At 41.9% G+C, this 25527-nt stretch overlaps 1 protein-coding gene across 1 annotated transcript in view; it reads left to right on the top strand.

The window, feature by feature from the left end:
- Window positions 1–25527, top strand: part of TTC29 (tetratricopeptide repeat domain 29) — a 138304-nt gene that overhangs the window by 27644 nt on the left and 85133 nt on the right. The window contains exons 5-6 of the mRNA XM_066632422.1: window positions 13893–14105; window positions 17133–17218. Of these exons, the coding sequence (XP_066488519.1) occupies window positions 13893–14105; window positions 17133–17218 (299 nt within the window). The remainder of the gene's footprint in view (window positions 1–13892; window positions 14106–17132; window positions 17219–25527) is intronic.

Below are 25527 nucleotides of genomic sequence, written 5' to 3'. Positions count from 1 at the left end.
AAGGTGTGTGGCTGCAATGCTATTAAATGGCATTGTTGCAGAAATTAGTCTGAAGAGGATTTTTATTATTAATTATTTATTATTAATAATTGGAATTATTGGTGTAGTTTGGTGGTTCCCAAACTCACCAGGGCTGTGGTACCCTTTACACTCACAGGGGCATTATGTGGCCTCTTCTTCCTGGCTCAACAGGCCAACATCAAACAAAATCTTGTGCTATTAGTGCAAGATTTCAAAAGAATAGCACAAGACCATGAGCAATGTCAGCCCAATGAGCTGGGAAGAGACTGTGCAGTGTCCCTGCCAGCGTACTGTGGTGCCGTGGTGTTACCAAATGAGCTAGATCTTAGAGGAATTAATGTGTACAGCTCTTTTGGAACATAGGGTCTCAGACTGGATAACAGATAGCATAATGTAGAGAGTACCCTTACCTCAAAATGAGGGAGAGAGATAACTTCCAATTAAAGATCATTATTTCATTATGAAAAACAACAGTAGAAATAATGCATATGGAGAAATAATAGAAATATGTTTCTTTGTCCTAACAATGGATTAATATGTTCCTATCATATTATGGGGTGGTGCATGAAATGCAGTCATGTATTTGGTGCATCTGGAGGAATAAGAATAGGGGAGGGAGTTGTAGGAAAGGATTTTAGAGGTCCCTGCTTTTACAACCCAGCTGTTCCCCACTAGACAGGGACAGGAGGGAGTGACAAAAGAGTTCCAGAGCACAAATGTAGCTACCTGTCTAGAAGAGGATCATCTTCTAGAGCAGGGGTGCTCAATAGGTGGATCGCAATCTACCGGTAGATCACGAAGCAAAATGAGTAGATCGCGGAGCCCTGTCTCTCCAAACTGTTAATATGTCAGTTTCCTCTAGTGACTAGATGAAACTGACATATTTAGCTGACACTAAACTGACACTGAAACTGACACTTTAGCTGCTCTTCAGGCATGCAGCAACAAAACTGACGAAACTGACTAGACTCCAGCAGGGACTCCATACATTAAAGGGGGTGTCTGTCAGACGCTTCCTTCCCCCCAGGTAGATCTCCGGGCCTTGCTGGGTTTCAAAGTAGCTCTCGAGCCAAAAAAGTGTGAGCACCCCTGTTCTAGAGGGTCCTGTGGGCAGTGGACACTCTGACACAGCATGAGTGTGTCATGTCATGGAGTTACAATTTGCTGGTGCAAATCCTTAACCTTTATAGGATTTTGGGGAAATTGCATGTGTACAGAGTTGGGAGTACGCAAAATTGTCTTTGATATATGGGTATTAAGAGGAACGGGGTAATTTGCAGGGACGGAAAAATCCAGTGGGCTTGAGTCAAGTCCAGAGTCACCGCCCCCTACAACTCGACTCAAAAAAGAGTCATAACCAGGGCATTTTCCAAGATGCTGAGGCACCATTTAGTGACTCTAAAACACTCGAGACAAGTCGGAAAAAACAGGGCTGCTGCTGGTGTGTGTGTGAATTCACTTTAAAGACTCCCCTGCTGCTCCTTCCAGTCTGTAAAGAGGGTGGGAGGGATTGCGTGAGAGGGAGACAGTGACAAGAGGGAAGAGGGTCACGCACAGCAGCTGCGGGCTTACCAGGATGACTGAATCCTTGGCATCTCTACTCAGAAGTAGTCCCACTGCAGCCAATCAAAGAGGCTTCCCCCTCCCCACCAGCCATGTGGTGCAAAGTGTGATTGCTGTGAACTCCCTCCCCCCTTTCCCTGCCTCTTCCCCCCCCCGCTTCTCAGGCCAATCCTAAAACAAGATTGGCTCCTCCCTCTGCCCTTCCTCAGCCAATGAAAATATTAGAATGCCCATCCTTTGTCCAAAGATCATCTGTTTCTTCCTTCCTATCGGAGATGGGAAAAGAGCCCAGTCCCACCTTCCCCATTTATTGCAGGAGGAAAACATTAATGTTTCGTGCCTCTCAGCTGGAACTTTCCTGCTTCTCACCTGGTTGAAATGATGGCCCCATGAGGTTTTTCACACCGCAAAAACAGTAAGCAAGCACACCCAGACATAGGCAGACTTGAGTCTGCATGCGTAGGGACGAGTGCCAAGTCAAGGGGACCTTGATTCGAATGTTTTTCAGAGTCTTCCATGCACACGACTCTCAAGTCCATGATCCACCCAAAATCATGCATTTTCACAACTCAAGTCCGAGTCACTGACCCGAGTTCCCAATCCTGGTAATTTGCTTTAATGTATAGATGTGTACCTTGAAATGTGGATAGGTTCAGAATGTAGATAACACTGTTGCTTCAAAGAACTGTCAGCAAAAATACTTATGTCCCCGATGGAGGGTTGTAAGAAGTGAAGTTTTTACAAGCTACATGTAAACTATGGGTGCAATACACTGAATAAACAGCAGGTATTTTGATACCAAAATACAGGGATCAAAATTTTATACAGGCAAGCAAATACAGATATGCTTAAACTGATATGGCAAAGAGTTTCCTTCTCAGAGGATATGACTGAAGAGGGGGGTGTTTATGCTTGTCCCGTTAGTGTAACACTGGGGCACCATGACGGACACTTTGGGAAACTCTGGTATAGTTCCTTACAACAAGAGGCTAGAAAAGAAGATCTTGTACTTCCAGAAGAGAGTTGTCGTTGGAAAATTGTAGACAGGTGCAAAAACTCATCAAGACCTTGCTTGTTTTAGTTTGTTTAATGTTTATACCTCATTGCCTGGATGCCTTTCAAAGGGGATTGGACAGATTTCTGGAGGAAAAGTCCATCACAGGTTACAAGCCATGATGTGTATGTGCCAGCTCCTGATTTTAGAAGTGGGTTGCTTCAGAATGCCAGATGCAATGGATGGCACTGGAATGCGGGTCTCTTGTTGTCTTGTGTGCTCCCTGAGGCATTTGGTGGGCCACTGTGTGATACAGGAAGCTGCACTAGATGGGCCTACGGCCTGCTCCAGCTGGGCTGTTCTTATGTAATATAAAAGTATTAATTTTTGAAATTATTAATTTACAAAAGCTTGCCGAGTATGACTCACTGCCCTTATCAACCCATTCTGTTTAATATATCATACAAGAAAGATAACTTAGTATTTAAATACCTTTAAAACTATTCTAACATTGCATTGCATCCTCAAAAATGACATCTATATAATGAAATCTTGTCAAAGAGACTGTGGAGCTCTCCAGATATCCGCTGTACATAGAAAACAAGCAGTGGGGTTCAGCCTGAGTCTGACTGATATAAGCACAAGGCCTACATTTTATTAACATTTTCACTTCATAGGGAAGTGAAGCATTGTTAAAGAAGGCAGGAAAAAACGCTGATTTGCTCTGAGGAAGTAGTTTGTGAATCCACAGGATTCCTTCATTGTATAAACTCTATGGGAATTAAATCACAAGACAACTGTAGGAAAGGATTAAAGGAATGTGGATTATTAGCTTACCCCTTTCTCTGTTTTGCACGATATTTATGCAATAAGGCCAGATTAATTTACTTTAGCAAGGAGTACATTATGGTGCAGACAGGTTAATTTTATAAATGGAATAGAAGTACAGAGATGGTATACTATAACTACATTTTTCTCATAATCCTTTACTTCTTTTTACTTTATAAGGCTTTGAGAATCCTGTCCATGGTGAGGACCTTCCATGTGAGGCATGGCAGTGTCTCACAAAGTGAATGCTCTGGCCATAATATAATTAGAGGTGCTTGAAAACGGTGTTATTTGTTTTACTCAAAAGCAAACACATTGTGTTCAGTAAGACTTGGGCTATAATCCTATTTTACTCACTGGAAACAAATACCTCTAATAGCATGCCAGGAGAGCCACAGGAGCATGGTGGATGTTTTGCTTTCTGTTCATGGAGGAAGCAGGATTGCAGCTACTGACCACATAGAGATCCCCCAATTTAAAATTTTGTTAATAGGTATTTAAGAGATCATCAATGTAATGCACTTGTTTAAAATCTCATAATCATTTGTTTTAAATCTTGACAGTTTTTTTAATTATAAAGCACAACCAACTCAAGTTGAATATATGCCAATTCTCATACTTTACACCACATGCCACTGAAGCTAGTTGACACAACACTGTGTACATTTTATTCATTTATTTAAAATATTTGTATTCTACAATTCCTCTCCTGCAAGAGAGGTGCTGAAGGCTGCTCAGAGTATTCAGTGCTTTCTTATGTATAAATTTATACCTTGCATTTCAATCAAAACTATCTGCAGGGGTCTTACAATAGCATTTGAAAATCCAGGATCCCTTAGTCCTCTGAATAATGCCTCTAACTTGCTTCTCCAGTTCACAGACAACTGGTAGTTGGAGCAAAGTTCTTTTGCAGGCAGAGCAGAGGAAGGAAGCTCCCTGCCAATGTTCTGTTCGCTGGTCAGTAGTAAGGCCAATCATCCTCTTGCCATCCTGGGAGGCAAAGTGCAACCTCCCAGGACGCTGGCTGTGGTAGAGATCAGAGGATGCCTCCATTCACTACTGCATTCTCAGGCATATATTATTTATAAAAGTTCATCTTCTAGACCAGGGGTGCCCAATATGTCGATCGCGAGCTACCAGTCGATCTCGAGGCGAAATGAGTCGATCGCAGGCTTCTCTCCCGTCCACACATCCCTAGGAGTGAGCCCGTGGCAGGCTTGCGAGCCCAGGGAGTGAGCCTAGGGAGTGAGCCCAGGGAGCCCAGGGAGTGAGCACCTAGCAGGCTCCTCCCTGGGAGAGGAGCCGCTGGCAGGCTTCTCTCTCCCGTCCACGCATCCCTGGGAGTGAGCCCCATTGACTCTACTGGGGCTGACTTACCTTTCCCCTGTTTTTGCACTGGTATGTATAGAGATCTGCCCCCCCCCCAACTTCCATCTGTTGGTTCTGTGTGCATGGGGTTTTGCACTGGTCTTGCTGTGATGTCTATACAGAGATCTTCCCTCCCCCACACCTTTCCCCTGTTTTTGCACTTGTCTGTATAGAGATCTGCCCCCCCCCCCACACACACACACTTGTATTGGAATTGAGGAAGATCTGGTGAGGATGTTACCAAAAAGGCTGCTTTGTTTAGGGGAATTAGTATATTAGCCTTTTGGAAACTTTTGGGACCATAGGCTGGATACCAAGACAGCGTCCAGCAAAGAGATCCCTTGCCTAGCTTAATGAGGTGACTGGGAGGAAGGTAACTTTCAATCAAAGGATTATATTTTTATTGCAAAAACACACAAAGGTAAACATAATACACATGGAGAATTGATAAGTATAGATTTCTAGTACTTGTGTATAGTGTACCTAGCTAGTGGTGGATGCATGTGCTATGTATTTGGGTGCATCCGAAAAGGAATCAGAAATGGATAGGGTATAGGGAAGTATTTAGGGGTTCCCTAATCTGCTAAACCCAGTTGCTGACTAAAAATGGGGGAGAAGGGAGGAATAGATAGGGAAGAAGGGAGGGAGTTTAGACACAAGATATATTTACCTGTGGGGGGGCAGTTGGAGGAAGAGTCCCGCAGGACCACTCCCGCAGGAGAGCAATCAGAGAGAGAGAGAGACATGTGCTCTGAGTTCTCTCTTATAAGAGTTGTCTTTGACCTGGAAGTTGATCTAGAATGACCAGAAGTATCCCAGAGCTGTGCACATGCTCAGTAACATGGAGTATGTAAAGAAAAGGTGGAAGGGTCCAGAGATCAGCTATAAGCAAAGCCTGACTCTGGGGGAGGGGGAGTAGCTTACTTCCTGTTGCTACAGGATTTTGGAGTCTGGAGGTGGCTTAATGGCTGTGATTTAGTTAACAATAGGTGGTAGACTTTGCTGCCAAAGTCCTCCTCCTTTAAGGTGTTTGCATATTCAGTGATTGACTTAAACAATAAAGACATTTCCAGTGTCTCTAGAGAAAATGAGTCTTCCAGACTGACAAACAACATGAGAAATGAGTGAGCTTAAGATTTGACTCCTTTTGTGGCCTGAAAGAGAAGTTTTAGGCCTGCATTTTAGTCCAAAATACATAACTAGATATAAAAACACAACTTGGAAGGGAAAAGGGGATTTTCACGTAACAAGGAGGTAGATGTGGTGTCAGCAGTGGCCCCTTTAAGGGTAAGGCCTGGGCATCCAGCATAGTGTGCTGCACAGCTGCAGCCACTTGAAGGCAATAGGGCCCTCAGGGATATAAGAGCACCTGAGGCAGGAAGGGCTCCACTTATTTCGGTGAGTCAGCCTTTTCTTACATGAAGATCATTAAGTCCAAGTACCGTTCCACCATGACTGATGAACATTTGGAAGTGTGCTTGAGGCTGGCTGTCAGCAGCTACTGTCCGACTATGCATCCTTGGCTGATTCACTTCAGTGCAAGTCATCAAAGTAAACTCAAGTAATTACAAAAAATGTTTATAGTTAATTATGTTGTGTTGTGCAATATTGGCTCATGCGGTTATGCAAGGTACACCAACATACATTGTACACATAAATGTTATATGTTATGATGGCGCGAACATTGTAAAAAAACTCTGGTAGATCTCCGGGCCTTGCTGGGTTTCACAGTAGCTCTCGAGCCAAAAAAGTGTGAGCACCCCTGTTCTAGACCACCTCCTAGCAAGTTCCAAAGCAATTTGGTTGTAGGTGTGAATTTGCAACCATGAGCATACATAGCTAGAGGGGCTGCAGAGAGTTGCCACCAAGCACATAATCCCCCACTCTAATGGTGTAACTGCTTCATTGTTCCAGTTAACTTAAAACTTAAAACCATCTTAATTAACCAAGGAAATTTGACTTGAGAGGTCAATGTGAGAGTTTCTACCATATGTTAATGTGGAATGTCATTGACACAAGTGCATTTCCCTACCATTCTATGGCCAGAGGGAAGCACCCATAAATCCAAAGTGACAAGTCTGAAGAGCAGAGTGATTGAAAGACTCATTAGATAATTTCGTTCATCTGTGTGCAGGCACAAGATTTGCTTCCCAGATAAAGGATGTAATCTTATTACATTGAAATAATATATTGCTATAGATATTGAACTGACAGTTATTAGCTTGAATTGATTCCACATTGATTATTTGTATCTTTCATCTAAATGAATATTATTTTGAAATTTACAAATAGCACTGGGTATAGTATATGACAAAATATATGTATGTTGATGAGCAATGATCGCAGTGGTCATCATATTAATGTTTGTGCTAAAAATAAATGCAACCATCAATGGAAATTTAATAAATTTACAATCTTATGCATGTCTACTCAAAAGCAGACTCAAAGGAATTTACTCCCAGTGAAGTGTGTATAGGATTGCAGCTGCAACATTTCCCTATATTATTGTTTTGCTTCTTGTAAAAATTTATGTTTAGCTTTTAACGTCAGGAAAAAAATAATCAAGGAAAAAGTACTGTACATTTGGCAAATCTTCCCTTTCCCCTTTTTCTTTTAGTAGACTTTAGGGAAATGTCAGCTAAGCCCATCACCGATACATTCAGGGAGATAGCTTGAATCAGCCCAGCTGGCCTGCTTTTTCATCTTTCTGGCTATTATATAGAAATGACAACAGTATTTTATTATTCTTTTTTGTTTTTATTATTTTTAACATAGCATCAAAATTCCTAATATAGTTGGAAGCTATTTTGTAAGAAAGATAAATGTAACAATGTAGGATAGGTAAATGTAACAAAATAAAAAAGACAACAATGTGGTGAGAGCATTTTTTTTGCTACACCCGATATCATTCAGTTTAAAATAGATTTGTGGCTCCCAGCCACAGACTTAGTCGATAAGTTTCAATTGCTATTGGAGCTCCATCCTCCTCTGATTCTGCCCACTTCTGGATTCCTGGGCCTCAGCCTCAAAAGTTTACCTTATGTATTCATTACATTCAGTTAATACTAGCAGAATAGAACACCTCCTGTGCCCAGACTTTGGTGGAAGATGGTGGCCCAGTGTTCTCAGAGGCCACATCATGTAACTGCCATTGTCTGTCCTTCAAGGCTTATGCTCCGCCACATTCTTCTTCTGAGAACCTGAAGACCAAATCACACTTTAGCAGAAACATGTAACATGACCCTTTGTTTTTGTTTTGTTTTTCCAAATAGTGCACTGGAGAGTGCTTGAAATGGCACAAAATCACGAATGAGCGGAAGGTTGGTAGCTCTTTGCCTCTGCCGTGGTTCCCACCTTTGTTATTCCTGTTACCATAGAATATTTTTATTTGGCAAAAAGTTTCTGTTGGCATTCAATGGAAATTATTTTTTAAAAACTTGCAAGGTGCTAAATCACTCATTGGACTCAATTAAAACAGTTTGGTAATTTTTCACAAGAATAGTTTAAAGCGAATCCCTGGGGAAAAATCCATGCAGATACCAGCAGCTGTTTCCCTCTGAACTACTCCTGCATTAAATTCCCAAACCTCTATTTGAATTTGGGAAGGTCTAAAAAACAGTTTGGGATTCTGTGGGAGCAGCTTCTGAAAAGGAACCTGTTTAAAAAAATTCAGGTGCCCATTTGGTTCATAATTAGGTTCTATCCCTAAAGTCTAATATATCTTTAAACAAGGCTGAAAATGAAATTTATTAAAACTTCAAATGAATTATTTCATTGCTTTTTTAAAATTCATTTTCCCACTCTTCTCTTTTAAGTCTGTTACTGACACTGCTGCTTGTATTTTACCTGTCTATTTCCATGGTACTTTAATTATTTACTGCTTAATGAGTAGTACTGAGATACTTCATTCAAAGCTACCTTTACCGCAAAAAAGTTTTTTTTTTCTTTTTGGCTTCAAAGCTTTGCATAGTCTTGGAACACTGCATTAGAGCCGGTGCTTCTTGTTGTACAAAATAAATCTTTGGAGAAGCAAAGTTCCTGCCAGTACTTGGTAGAGGTGGCCCTGGTTCAAGAGATTCTTGTTTCAGTGGATCTTCTGAACAGTGCATATTAAATTTGTCTATAGAATAATGCTACTGTGAATTACTGCTGCTAAGCTTGTAATAGTAATATCCTAAGTTATTCCAGGCTAGGGCATGATCCAGGACACAGTTAGGTACTTTTAATTCCCATTATTTCAGTGAGAGAGTTCAGCACCTGCTTAAATTTCTCCTCCATTTAAGTGTATTTAAATTTGCTTAACTTGGGTTTGGATTGTACCTGTCTTACATTTTACAATGTCAGGATCTTTCTGAATTTAAAAAATTGAAGTGGGTTCTCTGGCAGCCAGACACAAGCCCCCGTTCTCTGTGCTACCATGGCAGATCGTCAGAAGAGGGAGCCAACTACTGGTCTATCTGCGATTCTTGGATGTCAGCCGAGTGGTTGACAGAAGAGAGATTCTGCTCCTTGCTCAGCAGTTGTCAAGGGACCAGTAGGTTTCAACCAGCACTATTGTGCCTTGGATTATCTAGTCTGGCTTGTCAATATGAGCAACATCAAAGAAAATCAGGCTGCTGCTATGTCTCACCTATCTGTGTGCCCATTCTGCTTTACCTCACTAGCCTGCATACTTGGAAGCAACTGGGCTTCTTCCTAGACTGAGCCTCTCAACTGCCAGAGTTAACACACAGATAACTGCTTGACTGAAAGAACAGTTGTCTCTCCTAGAAATTTTGTAGTACAATCTTAAGCAGAATGCACTGTCAATGCTCTTGACTTTAGCAGGATAAGTTCCTGCAGGGCCTGGTTTGAGCTTCTGCCTCAGTATGAGAATTTTTAATAGTACTTGAAAAAATGAAGGTGAATTCTCTTGGTAACAGGATTTGGTTACCAACATAAGTACTGGAAGAACTAGGCTATATAACGACATATTTTTGATGTTCTTCTTAGTTTCTTCTAAGTTTTCATCTCATTCAAAAAATTGATAAAAATAAAAAGTTCTGCTAGGCAGGGATTTTTTTTGCAACACTAAATATAACTATAGATTAATAAAAGTGGCTAAATAGCATATGAATGCCTCAAAACTCTTAAACTGAATTCAGAAGAGAGAGATACTATTTCTTTTTGGTTCCTATTGACTGATTCTTCTAAGCAGATTTTAAGACTGATTTGTTCAGTATAGTAACATTCCACAAGATGTCCACTAGTTCTGGATTAAATTGTAATGAATAATGTATGTAAAACATTTGTTGATCTTATTCAGTTTTAATTTATTTACAATTTCTATTTCATTGTTAACACTATAGTAACAATATAAAAATGAGGCTGCAATATAAAAATGAGGCTGCAAACTGTGCTCCCCTCTTCCTGCAAGCACATGCCATTGAATACAGTGGGTCTTACTTCTATGTAATCATGCATACAATTTGGCTGTGACTGCTTCCTTGCCACACTAGTGCTGCTGAACAAATGTACCTTATAGACTTGTTAGATTATTTTTATGCAATTGTTTCCAACTGGGTTAATTGTGTTGCAAAATGTACAGTCTGGCAGAAAAGGAAATAAATAGCTACTCTTAGTATTGCTGAGACATGGAGTTAGAACAAGTATATCATGCATAGCAGATTGAGACATTTGAAATTACCTGAACAACACTTAAAGTAATCTTTGGACCTAATCAACAACACAGCTAATTAATGTTGGTTACATACAGATGTAAGATAAAAATTTTATTGATTTACTGATTTAATAGCATTCTTTCAGCCTCTCCCTTTTTTATTTTTCAGTATTGTAAACTTTGAATTTGTATACTGTTTTCTTAAGTGGAGTAACTCTTCTTTTGCTGCTCCTCTCTTCAAGTAATCAATGTGCTGCTGAATGAGTTCATTTTAATGCATTCAATCATGCCTCTAATGTTTGTAGCTTACGGGCGCAAGCATCAGTAATGCAGGAATGTTATATGGCTTTAGTTTGGGCCATTTCATAAAATATTCATGGAATCAAAAATGTGCATCAAAATAGCGTCTGGGAGAATTACATTTATGTGCCTGCTTTTATGGCAGCTTCACATTTAAACCCATTTGTGTTAATATCTAGTCAATCTTTCTGCTCAAAAATAGTGCAGAATGATAGAGAACTTATCCATTCTTCTTTCATTCATATTTGCCTAAGATATTTCTTACTTAATAAAAATACACACTTTTAGGGTTGTTCCATAGGTAGAGTAAGTGTAAAGAAGAATGGTGTTCAGAAACCATAGATAAATGTGTATTGTACATTTCCATTTATAGCATACAGACTTCTGTAATCCTTATCACATTTCCTGCCCCATCCCAAATAATCAGGAAAGGTATCTTCTTTTTTTCACTTTAGGTAAACTCTGTATTCCAGAATATTATACAGAATATAAACTTTGTTATGTTTCCTTTTTCTTTTTTTAAAAAGTCTTCTTTTTCACTTATTTTTAGTTTCTGTGAAAAATGAATGATTTATGATATTTAAATCATTTTAATGTATGAGTAATGTCTTTGCATTAATATAATTGTTTAGAATGAGACCCCCTATTGAAAGAAGCATGTAGTTAGACACCGTCATTTCAGCTTTAAAATAAATGATTACTGATCATCTGTGTGATTCTATATCCTGGGACCCATTAAATTATAACCATTTTTAGTAACACTTTAACTTTTGTTACTGACTCATGTGATTCGGTGTGAGAAGTGTTGCTATTTTTTGAATTTCAAGTGTATGGTACATTAATGTAATTTTGGAGAACATTGCTTGGAAATTATATAAGCCAGCTTCAGTTTGAACAGTAATGATGTGGGATTGTATTCTATTTAAGATATTTTAAAGATGCTTTATTGATTTTCATTTTCTGGGCATCTTAATTCACCAAAGACATGAGCTGAGGAAATCAGTCTTTTTAGCACACCTAACTGTGCACTGGTTTGTGGCCCAGTCATTCTGACAAATGTTAAGTACCGATAATGAGCATATCACTTATTCCCTTATTTTGTTTTTTTCCCCTCTCTTAACCTCTCCTCCACAAATGAATATGTACTATTTAAAAGCAGTTTCCCTAGAATCAAGAAAATGTGGAGCCATGCAAATAGTTAATGTATTTCCCCTCCAAGTCCTTGTCCTCTTGCACTCCCTCCTTGTCCATTGACAGTGTTACCACCCACTCTGTAGAACAGACATTAACAATCCAATCCTAGCCTGGGCCAGCACTGGCCTGTATCTTTGATTCCTCTCTGCCCTTTGGTTCCCATATACTGTCTGTCACCAAATCATGTCCCAAAAATGCTGGAAAAATCTGGTGCTTCCTTTTTGTGCCCACTGCAAAAACTGTAGCTCACCCTCTGGTAATCTCTTTCCTTGACTATTGCAACCACCTCCTTGCTGGTCTTCTGTTAGCTCATCTTAGTTCCCTTACCTCATCCAATACCCTGCGGCTAAGGTCACTTATTTTACTTGTCCTATAGCAATTTAAGCATTTAACATTTCAGTGAAAGGAGGTGTTCCAGCATAGCCTAAATCAATTCTAAATATTATGCATTAGCAAAAAAATTGAAACAAATGTTCTTATGATAGAGTGACTAGCTTGGTGTATCAGGGAATACTGTGTATGTATGGATTTCAGTAGGGCTTCAACAGGGTGGTGGGATGTGGCCTGCTGTTGTGTGGATCCATGGCTGGCTGACAGACCATACTCAGAGGCTGCTTGTCAACAGCTTCTCATTGACCTGGAGGCAAGTGACAAATTGGGTACCTCAGAATCTATCTTGTGCCCAGTGTAGTTCAATATCTTTATAAATGACTTGAATCAGGGACTAGAGGCTATGATTATCAAATTTACAGATGATACCAAACTGGGAGGAGCAGCTAGCATCCTCAAATCAGTTACAGGACCCAAAATTATCTTGACAGGTTGGAAAACTGGGTGCATGCAAATGAAATGAACTTCAACAGAGGTAAATGTACAATTCTGCATTTGAGATACAAAACAGAAGTACATTTATAAAGTTGGGTATACTTGCCTAAGCAGTAGTACATGTGAAAAAGATCTGAGCATTTTAGTAGATAAGCTAAATGAGCCGGCAAATGCATCATGGTGGCAAAGAAAATGAATGTGTTTCTTGGCTGTATCAACAGAAGCATAGTATCAAGACTGTGAGAAGTAATGATAACACTGTGTTCTGCTTTAGTCAGATTGCACCTGGAATATTGTGTCCAGTTCTGGGCATTGTAGTTCAGGAGCTATATTGACAAACTGGAGCGGGTCCAGAGGAAGGTGACTAGGATGGTGATGGGGTTGGAAACCATATCCTACTAGGGTAAGGTGAAGGAGTTGGGCATATTTAGTTTGGAGAAGAGACCATTAAGAGGTGAAATAATTATAAATATCTGAGGGGCTTTTATGTGGAAGATGAAATGCAGGGTTTCTCAAACTGCGGTGGGACACAAAGCTGAAGCTGTAGACATCTGTCCGTGGCCTCTACCAGGCTCAGATGGAGCCTTACAGGCAAAAAAATCACAACTTTCTGTTTTCTCAGGAAACGAGACCTGCATCCTGGTGCCCTCCCTTGCATCTGGCATTCTAACATAGCCCATTTCTAAAATCAGGAGGTTGCACATACCCATTATGGCTTGTAACCCATAATGGATTTTTCCTCCAGAAACAATTCCCTTTTAAAGGCATCCAGGCCAGATGCCGTCACCACATCCTGCGGCAAGGAGTTCCACAGACTGACCACACGCTGAGTAAAGAAATATTTTCTCTGTCCTAACCCTCCCAACACTCACTTTTAGTGGATGTCCCCTGCTGTTATATGAGAGTGTAAGTCCTCCTAATCAGCATATCAGCAAATTGTCTGGATTACAATGATCCTGTAGTATAGCTATGGACACACCCTTCCCTTAAATCTTAGGTCTGGACTGTAGAATTTCCACAACTTTAATAATATTTAATAAATTATAAGAATCAAATCTTATAGGGATTATTTGATGGTGAGTTTTTCGAGTATTTTGTAAAATACATTTCTTATAATTATGACTGACTTGTATTCTTCAGGCCAGTTCCTGAAAGCTGTAGAACATTATGAAGCATTCTATCAACTGACAGTGGGACGGGTATGGAAAGATGATACAGGTCAGAATCTCAATACAGTGGCCTGTGAGCATCTCTGGAGAATTTACACATTACTAGCAGACAAAATGCTAGAAAATAAAGAACCCCAGGAAGCCATCAAAACTCTAATAAAAGCTCTTGAAATGGCAAAAGAAGGTGGGTAGAAAATAACACTCCTGCATTTCTTTCTTTAATGTGCAGGCCTTGGCTTTCCCATGAGTGAAGTAAAAAACATTGTCAAGTGTTTGGTGATTATTGTCTATGAAATTCAAGACAAATGCTATCAATATATTTCTAAATCTTCTTATAAAACAGAAGTACCTACTTGCTGACAACTAGGAATCTATATATTTCTTGAAAGCTTTTAACTCAAAAAATGCAGTCTCCTGGGAATACTGTTGTAAAACTATGTGTCTGTAATCAGAACTAAGGTCACTGGTAACACTTCTGGTCTTCTGGTTGTAGTTGTTCACTGATTATTCACTATTGCTTGACTGGTGCTACACATTACTGCCCAATCCTATCCCCCCATGTTATAACATGCAACCACACCAATGGAGGCTGCACTGCATATTATGGTGGGGGCTCCAGACAGCCGACTGGAGGTAAAGCTGATTGATAATTTTGATTACTGTCCTACACGTGCATAGATTCTGATCTTAGATATTGAATACAGTGATTTGACTAAATAAAATATTGTTTAATTAGCCCCCAGTAGGGTGCTTGATTGCCTGTGGGTCTGCTCAGATCTATGCCTGCAGTTTTGCTGGCATAAGTCTGAGGAGAAAAAAGGGGCAGGGTGGCTTGAGAAGGAGGGGATAAGATTTGGTGCATGCCAGTGATGCCAAGATTCACCTCCTCCTTTCCCCTCTGCTGCCCACTTCCATCCTTTCTGAAACACCCCCTGCCCTCCCTCTCCTTGCCCACATCATGCCTCCCCCACCAACTTACCAGCATCGACGGAGGTCTCTGGAACCTCCTGAAAGCACCTTGCACTACCAGAATACTGGTTTGTGCAGTGCAAGGCTTCAGTAGAATTGAGGCCTCAGAAAGACTGTGAGCTAATTATATACATAAGGTCATTTTGCTGTTATTTTAGAATTGATTAGCTTTTCAAGTTTCTTAACCATAATTAATTTAAAACCTTAATAGGAAAAGATTTTTGTGAAGGATGCCTGTAGTTAAGATTTTAGGATATGGGGAAAGATTAGAGCATTTTTGTGTTCTAAATTGCAAAATCCATTTTGAGATGTGTGCATCTTACATGCACACGTGCACAAAAACACACCTTGGGCATGCCTGACTCCCTGGCATATCAAAATTATAAGGTACTTCCTCAGTAGGTAAAGTCTGGGTTGATATGCAGTCTTTGTTATAGACTGCCACCTTAGGAGCTAAGCCAGAAGATCTCAGGATGAAGAAACCCATGCAAGAGAACTGGGAGAATCATTTTATTGTCCAATCCTACAGGCTGTTTGTGACAGCAGGAGGAGTATCCAGCTGTTGCAAAACACCAAGTGATGGTGTGCAGAGCACACCACCACTGGTCCAGTCTGAACTGCTGCATCAAAGTGGCAGCAGCATCAGAGCTCCACTGCCATGGATTCTGGATTGCATCAGCCTTGTTGGCAGGGGCATGCTGTGAACAGGAAAAGAGGAACAGGGCAGTGCAGGGGGCACTTTGGGGATGGGAGAGACTTGCATCATGATCCTATCCCCAAAACCATGCCTTTGAATACCCCCTGGCTTTTCTGAGACTTGCATCAGCAAAGTGGCTAGCATGGGTTCAGGAAGATCCATAGGTGGCCTGTAAGCTTACATAGAGGTAAGTAAAAAAAAACATATTTACTTACTTCCAGTTTGCATTCTTGTGCCGCCCCCCCCCCCCAGCATAGCAGGGAGCATCTGCTTTTCTGGTGTGGCTGCATGCTATAACATATCAGGAGTTAGGATTGGACTGTTAGTTTTGGAGCAGAAGCCCGCGGGAGTTGTTTTCACATATCCAGTCTTAGGGCCCTTCATATACACATGGAGTGAGTGACTTTGTTTAGAAGTTCTCCTATGAGGTATATATGGGTATATTACAGTCACTGTGGGTGTTTCCCAGATGGTCTTCCACACCAGATCAGTACCCTTTTGAGCTTTACATCCTACCAACAGTTGTCTAGTATGTAAATTTGTGTTGTCTTTGTAAGGAACTTCACATTCCATGCTAAGCTGTATGTTTCCCCAGTGCATGATCACTGGGTTATCTAAAAGAAAATACCACTTTTTTATTTCAATTTGTGACTGGAGATTATTCTTTCAGCATATTCCCTTTGAAGATATTTATTCTGGAGATCATTGGTCTGAATGCTGAATAGACATTCCTTTCTTCCATGTGAAACACTCTTTAGGCAGTATATCCTAATTCCTTTTCAACACAAATATGTTTTTCTTTTGAGATTTGTTCTGTCAGATCTCCACCCTGGAGAATGTCTTCTTCAGCACTTTAAAATGGAATGTCATATTAAAAAGTAACAGTTGTGGGGACACATTTATGTCTGCATAGTGATGATTTTTTTTTTTAGATTTTCAGAGCTTAATTTGGGGACTAAGAGCCCAATCCTGAGCTCTGTGCCGCGGCTCTGTGCCGTGGCGGACGTGCTATACATCCTATAAGGCACATTTGCTAGCCTAACCGCTGGGCTCCCGCCCATGCTAGCCCAGTGCCGACCGGTGCTGGGCTAGTGTGCGGCAGTTGCCCAGCCTCCATGGGCTGGGCCCATGGAGACCGCCGAGCCACTGCATGGTAAGCAGGGCAGGGCACAGGGCTGGGGAGGTAGTGTTCCAGGGAGGGGGGAGGCCGGTGGGGGGAGGCGTGACAAGGGGAGGGGTCAGTTTGGAGGCATAGCGGGGGAGGGAGGGAGGCAGGCCTGCGGAACTCTGCTCCGCAGGATCCAAGACGCTCGTGGAGGGCTCAGCGCCTCATGGAGGCTTCAAGATCCCTCCCCAGGTACACTAAAATGTTCCTATGGCTCCACGATTGCTGCAGCACCATCAGGGCACCCATTCCTGGGCCATTCCCCTTCGGGAGGAATAGCCCATTTCCAGTTCCCCCAACTATCAGTTTGGAAACTGCTGCTGCAGTCTAATTTATTTTTAATCATAATAGTAATTGTTGCATTTGTTGTTCTTATTTAGCAGGGAATAAGAAGATGGAAGGAGAAGCTGCCTACTGTTTAGGTCTAGCATATCATTCAACTGGAGAATTAAATATAGCAATATTGGTAAGTTTATCATCTTTCCTGCCTGTGATTTTAACCTTATTTAGAAATCATAACTGGGATGCAATCCAGAAAGCCCTTTCATACCCACCCAAGCTCCTGAATATCCATGGACTTACAGATTGAGTCTCATTATTTGTGAGGGTTCCCAGGACTCACATGGATGGCAAAAAATGCACTAAAACAAATCAATTTAAAAAACAAAGTCCCTTTGCTCAGGTGATTTAAAAACAGCCTTACTGACCTTTTGAAATGCACATAGAGGCAATCAGTCTCTCTCCAGGCACTTAGGCTTCACTAGGAGGCAGCAAACCCTCCCTTCACCAGGAGTCTCAGTATAATCACTGCCATTTAGCCTTCTTTCACTTGCTCAGGTGGAATGGAGGAGTGAAACCTGGAGAGAGAATGATTGTTGGATTGTCAGCTGGCTGCCTTCTCTCCCATTAAGGAGGCTATTGTTAAATGACTGTTTTCCTTTAATTTAAAGGGCACTTCTCATCAGGTTGATATAGAAAATCTGTGGATAATTAGGTTATACCTGTAATCACTTGCATGACTGTCTCTCTACTACAGTAAAAAGCAGTTTTTTTAACTGTGATTTTAAAGGGATGCATTTTTCCTCCAGGGATCAGCACATTCTTTCTCATTTGCAGTGGCCATTTGTGTTGAGTCAAATCTGTGTATAAAAGATCTGTGTTTAACAAGGTTGGACCTGTATATTCTTTTAAGCAGCAGCCTCTGCCACATTGCAAACTGCATTTGAAACTCCTTTGTGGGTCAGAAGTGTCTTTCTAGTTATTATGCATGTAGTGAGGAGAGGGCTATAGTTTCAAAAAAGAAATCAAAAGCCTCCTTGGGAATATGGAATTATTTGTATGATTGTCACTTCTCCATTTTCACTTAAGCATCTGACCAGATTTAACTTTGGGCATCTGTAAATGACTTCCTATTAGCCTAAGGAGGAAGGAGATTGTCATGCTTGCCCTTGTTGACTAGAATTAGTTGGTATAAAGCTGGCATACAAATTCTTTTGATGGTTCATAATTTTCTCAGCTGTCTTTCATGTTGCATTCTGCTTGGTAAAGAGCTCTGTATAATCTTATTCCTTGCATAAACTTAACTAATAGAAATTGGGCTAATAAATGACAATGTTCTTATATACGTATTTAATTCTTCAGGACCAATAGCTCAATAGCTATATTAAACTTGAGAATCTGAACATTTTACTTTAAACTAGAAGACAGGAAGACCAGCTATTTAACCTAGTCCTCTATGCTTTCCCTGAGAACTGTATCATCTTTTTCTGTGAAGAATCTCTCTAATTAGTGCCATATTAATCTAGCCCGGGCTGTCAAGCATAAGGCCTGGGAGCCAGATGAAGCCAGCAGAAGATTTTTATTTGGCCCTCGGACTCTACACTGCTGGGCTATGCTGAGGTGTCACTGCTGAAAGGTAGCTCATATGATAATTGGGCTCTCCCATATCTTGAAATATGATCAAGATTTGCATATTGTCTCTTGTGTCATTTGCAGCTTATGTGTTCCTAAGTAAGAAAAAAGTGCTTATTTCAGGTTATGACCTGTTTAATGACATTACTTTCTGCCTAATGAAATCATTTCCGGCCCTCAGCAGGCATCATAAATGCTGTTCAGCTCTCTGTATGAAACGAGTTTGACACCCCTAATCTAGACTAAAAATATTTTTACTTACCTCTGCATAAACCTTGGAGCTGCCTATGGGCCTCCTTATGCTGGAGAAGTGGCATGAAGCTCAGGCATAACTCAGATGCTGCTGCAACTTTGCTGGCAGACAAGCCAAAATGGGGAGGATATGAGGGTGCAAGGTGGGAAGGATGTATGAAGGAAATGGGAAATTTGAGGAAGAGTCAACATATGCCATATCCACAGAAACGCCCCTGACACCTGAAAGGCATTCTGTCAACAACAGAGCTGGTGTAGATGGGAGTAACTCCATAAAAAATCATTGGGAAAGGGAAACACATAAGAAAATTGCACCTCCTGCCACCCCTTGGCCATCCCACGTTCCTACAGTAGAGCATAGGATACAGACTATATTTGGTAGCCGATCACAGCACACCAGCCCCACTACTAATACCCCTGCCAAGGAGGCTGCATTTCAAATGATCAGCTATGCACCATGGGGCCTGTGTTTTTGTTCAGTGAGCTACCAGGACTCTTCTTTGCTTGAGTGATGTTTGGGCTCTCCTCTTGACTTGTTCATGTCCCCACCCCCCAGGTTATGGATTCCTTCCAGCTGGAGGATATCCCAACAGGGACTCAAACCCTTGCCATGGAGAGACTCATGTGTTTGTTTCACATGACTGCCCTCTTCCAAGATAACTATCTTTCTACCCTTGCTCTGCCATACCTCAAAAAGTATTCCTTGGATATGTGTGTTTGTGTGAGTGGAATGAGGGGACCTGAGCTCTGGGTGCAGGGGTTCCTAGCAGTTCTTTGCTTCCCACCCCAGCTGCTGCCACCACTGCTGCTATTCAAATCAAACAATTCAAATCAATTACTTACTCCCTAAGTAAGTTTTTGCGGGAGAGGGGCAGAGCAGCAATGTGATCCCCAGGATCGCATCGCTAAGGGGGGTGAAGGGGGTGCTTCCAGTTACTTTCACTCACTGCAAGCTGCTGCAGGCTCCAGGAGGTGCCTCTTCAAATGATGCTTAGAATCTTCAAATGACGTGATTGCAAAGACACCTTCTGGAAACCTGAAGTGCTTTGCGATCATGTCGTTTGAAGGTTCTGAGTCTCAGGGAGCCCTGCAGAGGGCTGCACAGTGCTCCCGTACCTTTGGAGCCTGCAGCTGCCCACAGTGAGTGAAAGTAAGTGAATGCACTCCCTTACCCTCCCCTTAGTGATGCAATCTTGGGTATCACATCGCTGCCCTTGCCCCTTTCCCTTAAAGGGCGCAGAGGACCTTTACACAAACTGGTGGGTCACAACCCACCAGTTTGAAAACCACTGGGCTACAACATTTGGGCATTTTAGCTTGGAAAAGGGCAATTAAGGAGGGGAATAAGATTGAGAAATAAAATTTTGAATGGTGTGGAGAGGGTGGATAGAGCTTTTTTTTTTTTGCTTTCTCTCAAATCTAGAACAAGTGAGATTTCATCTCATGGATTGGTGGAATATTTAGAGTAGATACTTCACACAGCATTATTAGTCTGTGAAATGCATTCGCGTAAGATGTGGTGATGGGCCACTAGCTTGGCTTTAAAAGGGAATCGGGAAAAACTCCTGAAGGACAGATCTGTTGATGGCAACTAGTCTCAATGACTATGCACTGCCTTCACTTCAGTGGCAATATGCTTCTAAATATTAGCTGCAGGGAAACATGACTGGAGAGAAGTGTGCTTTCTCTCTTGCTTGTGTTCTTCCCAAAGGCAGTTGGTGGGCCACATATGGAAACACTAGAGGGGCATTTTGCCTGATCCAGCATGGTTTTTCCTATAACTGTTGATAGAGAGGATAGGAAGAGCCCCTGCTTGGCACCACTGCTGCCTGTAACCCACAGCTTGAGGCAGTGCAAGGCCTTGCCCCGGGACCTTTGGTAACCTAGTACCAACACTGCCTTAAATCAGTAATACTAGCATAGGAACTCAATTCTCGTGGTGATTGAAGCATTCTAAATTATATGTGTTCTTTTATATTCCAAAATAGTTATGCAAAGTTTTATTTTATGAGTGCGGTTGCACTCATACCAGCACTCATAACATAATAGTCATTAAAACCAGACTGGCTTTTCAGGATCATCTTACAGCCACAGTTTTCTGACAAGTGTAGGTCTTGTTTTTCTTACTGTTAGTTTTAATATTACTTTCCTGAGATTCATTCAGATCTATTGAGGAAAAAGCAGATAGCATTCACAGAAACAGAAAGAGCTATAAATCCATGCAAACATTTTTTGAGCTCTAGAAACTCCTTGATCAAAACACTGGTAAAAATTTCTTTGGTTATAAACATTTGTTTGTTTGTTTTAATCAAACCAAGGTGCAGTCCCATGCACACTTTCCTCCGAGTAAATCTCATTGAACAGAATGGGATTTACTTCTGAGTAAACTTGCATAGAATTGCACTGTAAAAAGTTTTGATTATCACAGAAGACAATTAATATTGCTTAAGGCAGGGCTTTTCAAACTGGGGTGTCACGATGCCCCAGCCTGTGAGCCCTGGCTTCTGCCCCCTTAAGGGGCGGGGGCAGCCTGGAGGCAGGGAGGAGGCAGCAGCGCGATCCCCATGATCGCGCCACCCAGGGGGGGCTGCAGGGGCTTGGGTGCATTTACCCAAGCCTCCTGCAGCCTCCCCAAGCTGCGGGGAGCCCGGTGCAACCTGCAGCAGGGCTCCCCACAACAGTAAAAGTAAATGCATAGCTATCGTGGAGCGCAATCGCTGCACATTCACTGCATTCATTTACTTTCACTGCTGCGGGGAGCCCTGCTGCAGGTCACGCCGGGCTCCCCGCAGCCTGGGGAGGCTGCAGGAGTCTTGAGTAAGTGCACCCAAGCCCCTGCAGCCCCCCTGGGTGGTGCGATCATGGAGATCGCGCCGTTGCTTTCCCCCTGCCCACGCTGCCTCCCCCCCTGCCCACACAAGTACTTAGTGGCTCTCAGACTCTCCCAGCGAGTTTGAGAACCACTGGCTTAAGGGTAACTATTCTATGGCTATTAACAGTCTGTTCCTTCCCATAAAGGATGATAACACTCCCCTCTCAGTTAAAAGGAACAAAAATCTATTATATTATTGTACGCTGATTGAAGTAGCTAGTTTTTTCTTGTTAGATTACTCTTTAATATAAATTATTAGATGTATTCACATTAGAAATAAGAAATATTGGAATTTGAATATAGAGGCAGGGTATTAAAAGTGGTAGGTTTCTCCAATTTCTATTTTTAGTAATTAATGCATGACTTTCAAACTGCATGCAGTACTGAAAATGATGTAAGTTTTCAATATAAAATTGTTACAATAGGAATGTACAGCAGCATTGCAAATATTATGTTTATTTTTGCTCATGGAGCTTAGTGCAGGAAAAAATGTTTTATAGATTCCTTTGATCCTCAACAGTGATCAATAAATATACAGCAGTAAAATATCAGCATGTTTCAGTTCTATTGAACACAAGTAAGCGTTACTATCCAATTAGAAATCATTGGCTAAAATTTACCCTTCTGTTCTCAGTTTAATGGTCTCTTTATCCAAGGGGAGCTCAGATGCTTACAGAGATGAAATCACTGCATTCTGTTCCCAGAGGACTACTGGTTATCATTACTTGTAACATGCAGACTATACTGCTAGGAGCCAGTTTGCCACATGGTAAGGTGTAGTCATCACCAGTTTCTGTAGCATGCTAAGAAGGTCTTGCCACACAGCATGGGACCATTCGAGGATTCACTCAGGGGGTCTCAGCAGTTACTTTCCTGTTTTGCATCAGAGTTTTCATCTTCTTTATCCCTTTGTCCCATTGCCCAGCTCAGGCAACTTCCTTTTGGGGAAATCTAAAGACACCGTTGTTTTCAGGTGCCATTTCCTTCCATTCTTGCTGGATCGTTCCTTTGCTTCCGTGGATTACTCTCCTTCCTTAATGTAGACAACATAAAAAACATATGTTCAAGATAATCACCCAATACATTAAATAAAGTGTTGAAAGTATTAAGCTACAGCCTTTTAAATCCAAAGTGTATGTATCTTGTCTAAAGAGTGGACTGCTTTTGTGGAACTGAATTTTTTCTTTGGATGTTTAGTCATCCAGCAAATGTGAATCATACGCATACCTTCATTTCAAGTGGACAGTGTAACAAAAATGACTTTAACAGCCCAATCCTAACCTGCCCTGCAGCAGGCAGGCCTTCTGGTCTGGAGCAGGCAGGCCTTCTGGCTGCAGCACAACTCTGAGTAAGGGGGATTCATTGCCCCTACCCTATGTTGTGCAGCAGCTACCCCTAGGCGGCTACTTGGATCTGCACCACCTAAATAGGTGGTGCAGTTCCAAGCAGACTGGTGTAAGGCCAGGCCACCTGGGAGGGGGTTAGGATCTGTCCCCCTAACAGACCCAGTTCTCCCACTGGCCCACCCGCAGCCCGCCCTCCATCCAACAGCCCCATTCCACTCTCCCCTCACCCTCCCCAGATCTCCATGCCAGTCTAACTTGGCCATCATGAACTCATCCTTCTGCCAGCGCAATGGGGCAAGATTCAGCATCTCAACTACCGCACTGGTGCAAAAGTGCCATACGGCACTTTTGTGACACCTCCAGGCTAGTGCAAGGGACTTGCACTAGCCCAAGAGCACATCTGGGTTGTACTTTAAGGCACACCCACAGATGATTCTGTTCAAGTTTCATATTTATTGTCTACCTTGGACAGAGGAGGGTGGAGGTCAAAGCATCAGACAGGGCACTAAGCATGACTGATGGGCTGCATTTGTCTTGGCAGGTCATAAGTTGTGCAGGCCTGCCTAAAACCCATGTTATGTACTCCAGCATGACTACAGTTAGGTTTGAGGCATGTAAGAACAAGGGTAATTGATGATATTTAAGATATGAGTGCTGAAATCAGGAATAAAAATGGTCTTTTTTTTCTTGCCAGCTGGGGAGAGGATCTTGATCTGAGATCTATCTCCTCACTTTGGCTAGTGGATACTAGTTAAAATTAGATTGAAAATAGGTTTCAGAGGCTGGAGCTCTCTTTTCTAAGTAATAAAGTTCCATTCCAGGGAACTCTACTTTCTAGAAGCTTGTAAGTAGTTGGAGCACAGCACTGTTGTATAAACAGTATAATCAGCTGTAGTTCCCTGAAATCTAGATTGTAGCTTTTTTATGGAAGGAAGCAGCTTATGTAAGTAAGTTAATCTATTTGCTGTTGCTGGGGTTGTCCCAGCAACCACCTCCACCTCCACCAGGTCTGGTACCCTAGCTGAAGTTATACTGACCGGACTGATTTTCACCACAGAATAATTACTGCAGCTAAAGCTAGTCCCTATATCAGACTAGGTAAACTTGTTTCTGCTTGTATCATGCCCCCTGTCTTCCTTCATTTCCTCCTTCACCACTGCCACTTTTCATGAGCCAGATTTGATTGCAGGAGCTGTTATCCATAGCTTTTGCACTTTTGCCCCCTCTGGACCAACTGTAATTACTTATGATTCAGCCAGCTAGAGCAGGTAGGTGCTGCATAGCCCTGCTTAGCCCTAGAGCAGGTAGGTGCTGTGTAACCTATGGCACTCCATACACTTCACATTCTAGCGTCCATGACCTGATGAACCATGTTCTGTAGCAGGGCCTCTGAAATAAATTTTATCACGGGGTAGGAAGTTTCTTTTGGGCCCCTTTGCAAAGGGGAAGGAATGAAACAGAGCGGGGGAGGGTGTGCAGGAGAGCAGAATGGAGGCAGAGAGGGGTGAAATAGTGTGGGGGGAGGGTGGTGACAGCTGGAAAAGTCTTTGGAGCCCAGGTCTACACACGTATGTGGCATTGGCAGTTAAATAAAGTAATACGGAAAACAAACACACTCCTAAGTCTCTCTAAAGTCTTTTAAATATAGAAAATTATGCAGAAAATTAGTGTCGTCGTATTTAGACTCACACTAGAATGGAAAGTGTCCTGTGTGTACCAAAACTTGCTTCTGTGGCAGATGTGTCCCTGAGCTCCTATGCATTCCTTTGTGGTAAGCAGATCTGCAAGCCAAAGAGCTACTGTAGCAGTCCAGTTTCCTCCCAGATTTGACACTGTGTTAAAGAGTGTCATGTATGCATTCCTTGGCCCAGCATATATAGTTTGCCAGTAGCTGCAGCCACACACTTGTGGTAGTATCCCCAGCATTCCATGTGGGCAACAAGTATGAGTAGATAGCATCCCAAGAAATTTCTGGGCACCTGCCTTTGGCTCCTGGGCCTCCTTTTTGACCCTGGGCTCCGGGTACAAATTACCCCCTTTACCCCCCTCTCCTAGGCCCTGTTCTGTAGCACATTGAAAAGAAAACATCCAACTCAGTACAGTACCATAAAGCAATGGGGCTGTAATATGAGTTGCTGCCTTTTACATGAAGGCTACTGAATATCTGCCATTTATTTCCTCCCATACTCCAGATCAGGGGTGTCCAAAGTTTTTGGTAGGAGGGCCACATCCTCTCTCTGACACTGTGTTGGGGGCCAGGGAAAAAAAAGAATTAATTTACATTTCAAATTTGAATAAATTTACATAAGTTTACATGAATGAATATGTTAAAGATGAAGTTATATGAATGAATGAAGGTCTTGCAATAGCTCAAGGCCTATAAAAGTTCTTGCA

This window comes from Tiliqua scincoides, chromosome 6, assembly GCF_035046505.1.
Source record: "Tiliqua scincoides isolate rTilSci1 chromosome 6, rTilSci1.hap2, whole genome shotgun sequence".
NCBI lineage: Eukaryota > Metazoa > Chordata > Lepidosauria > Squamata > Scincidae > Tiliqua > Tiliqua scincoides.
Note: the sequence above shows the minus strand (reverse complement) of the source record. Positions and strands in the feature narration are given on the sequence as shown.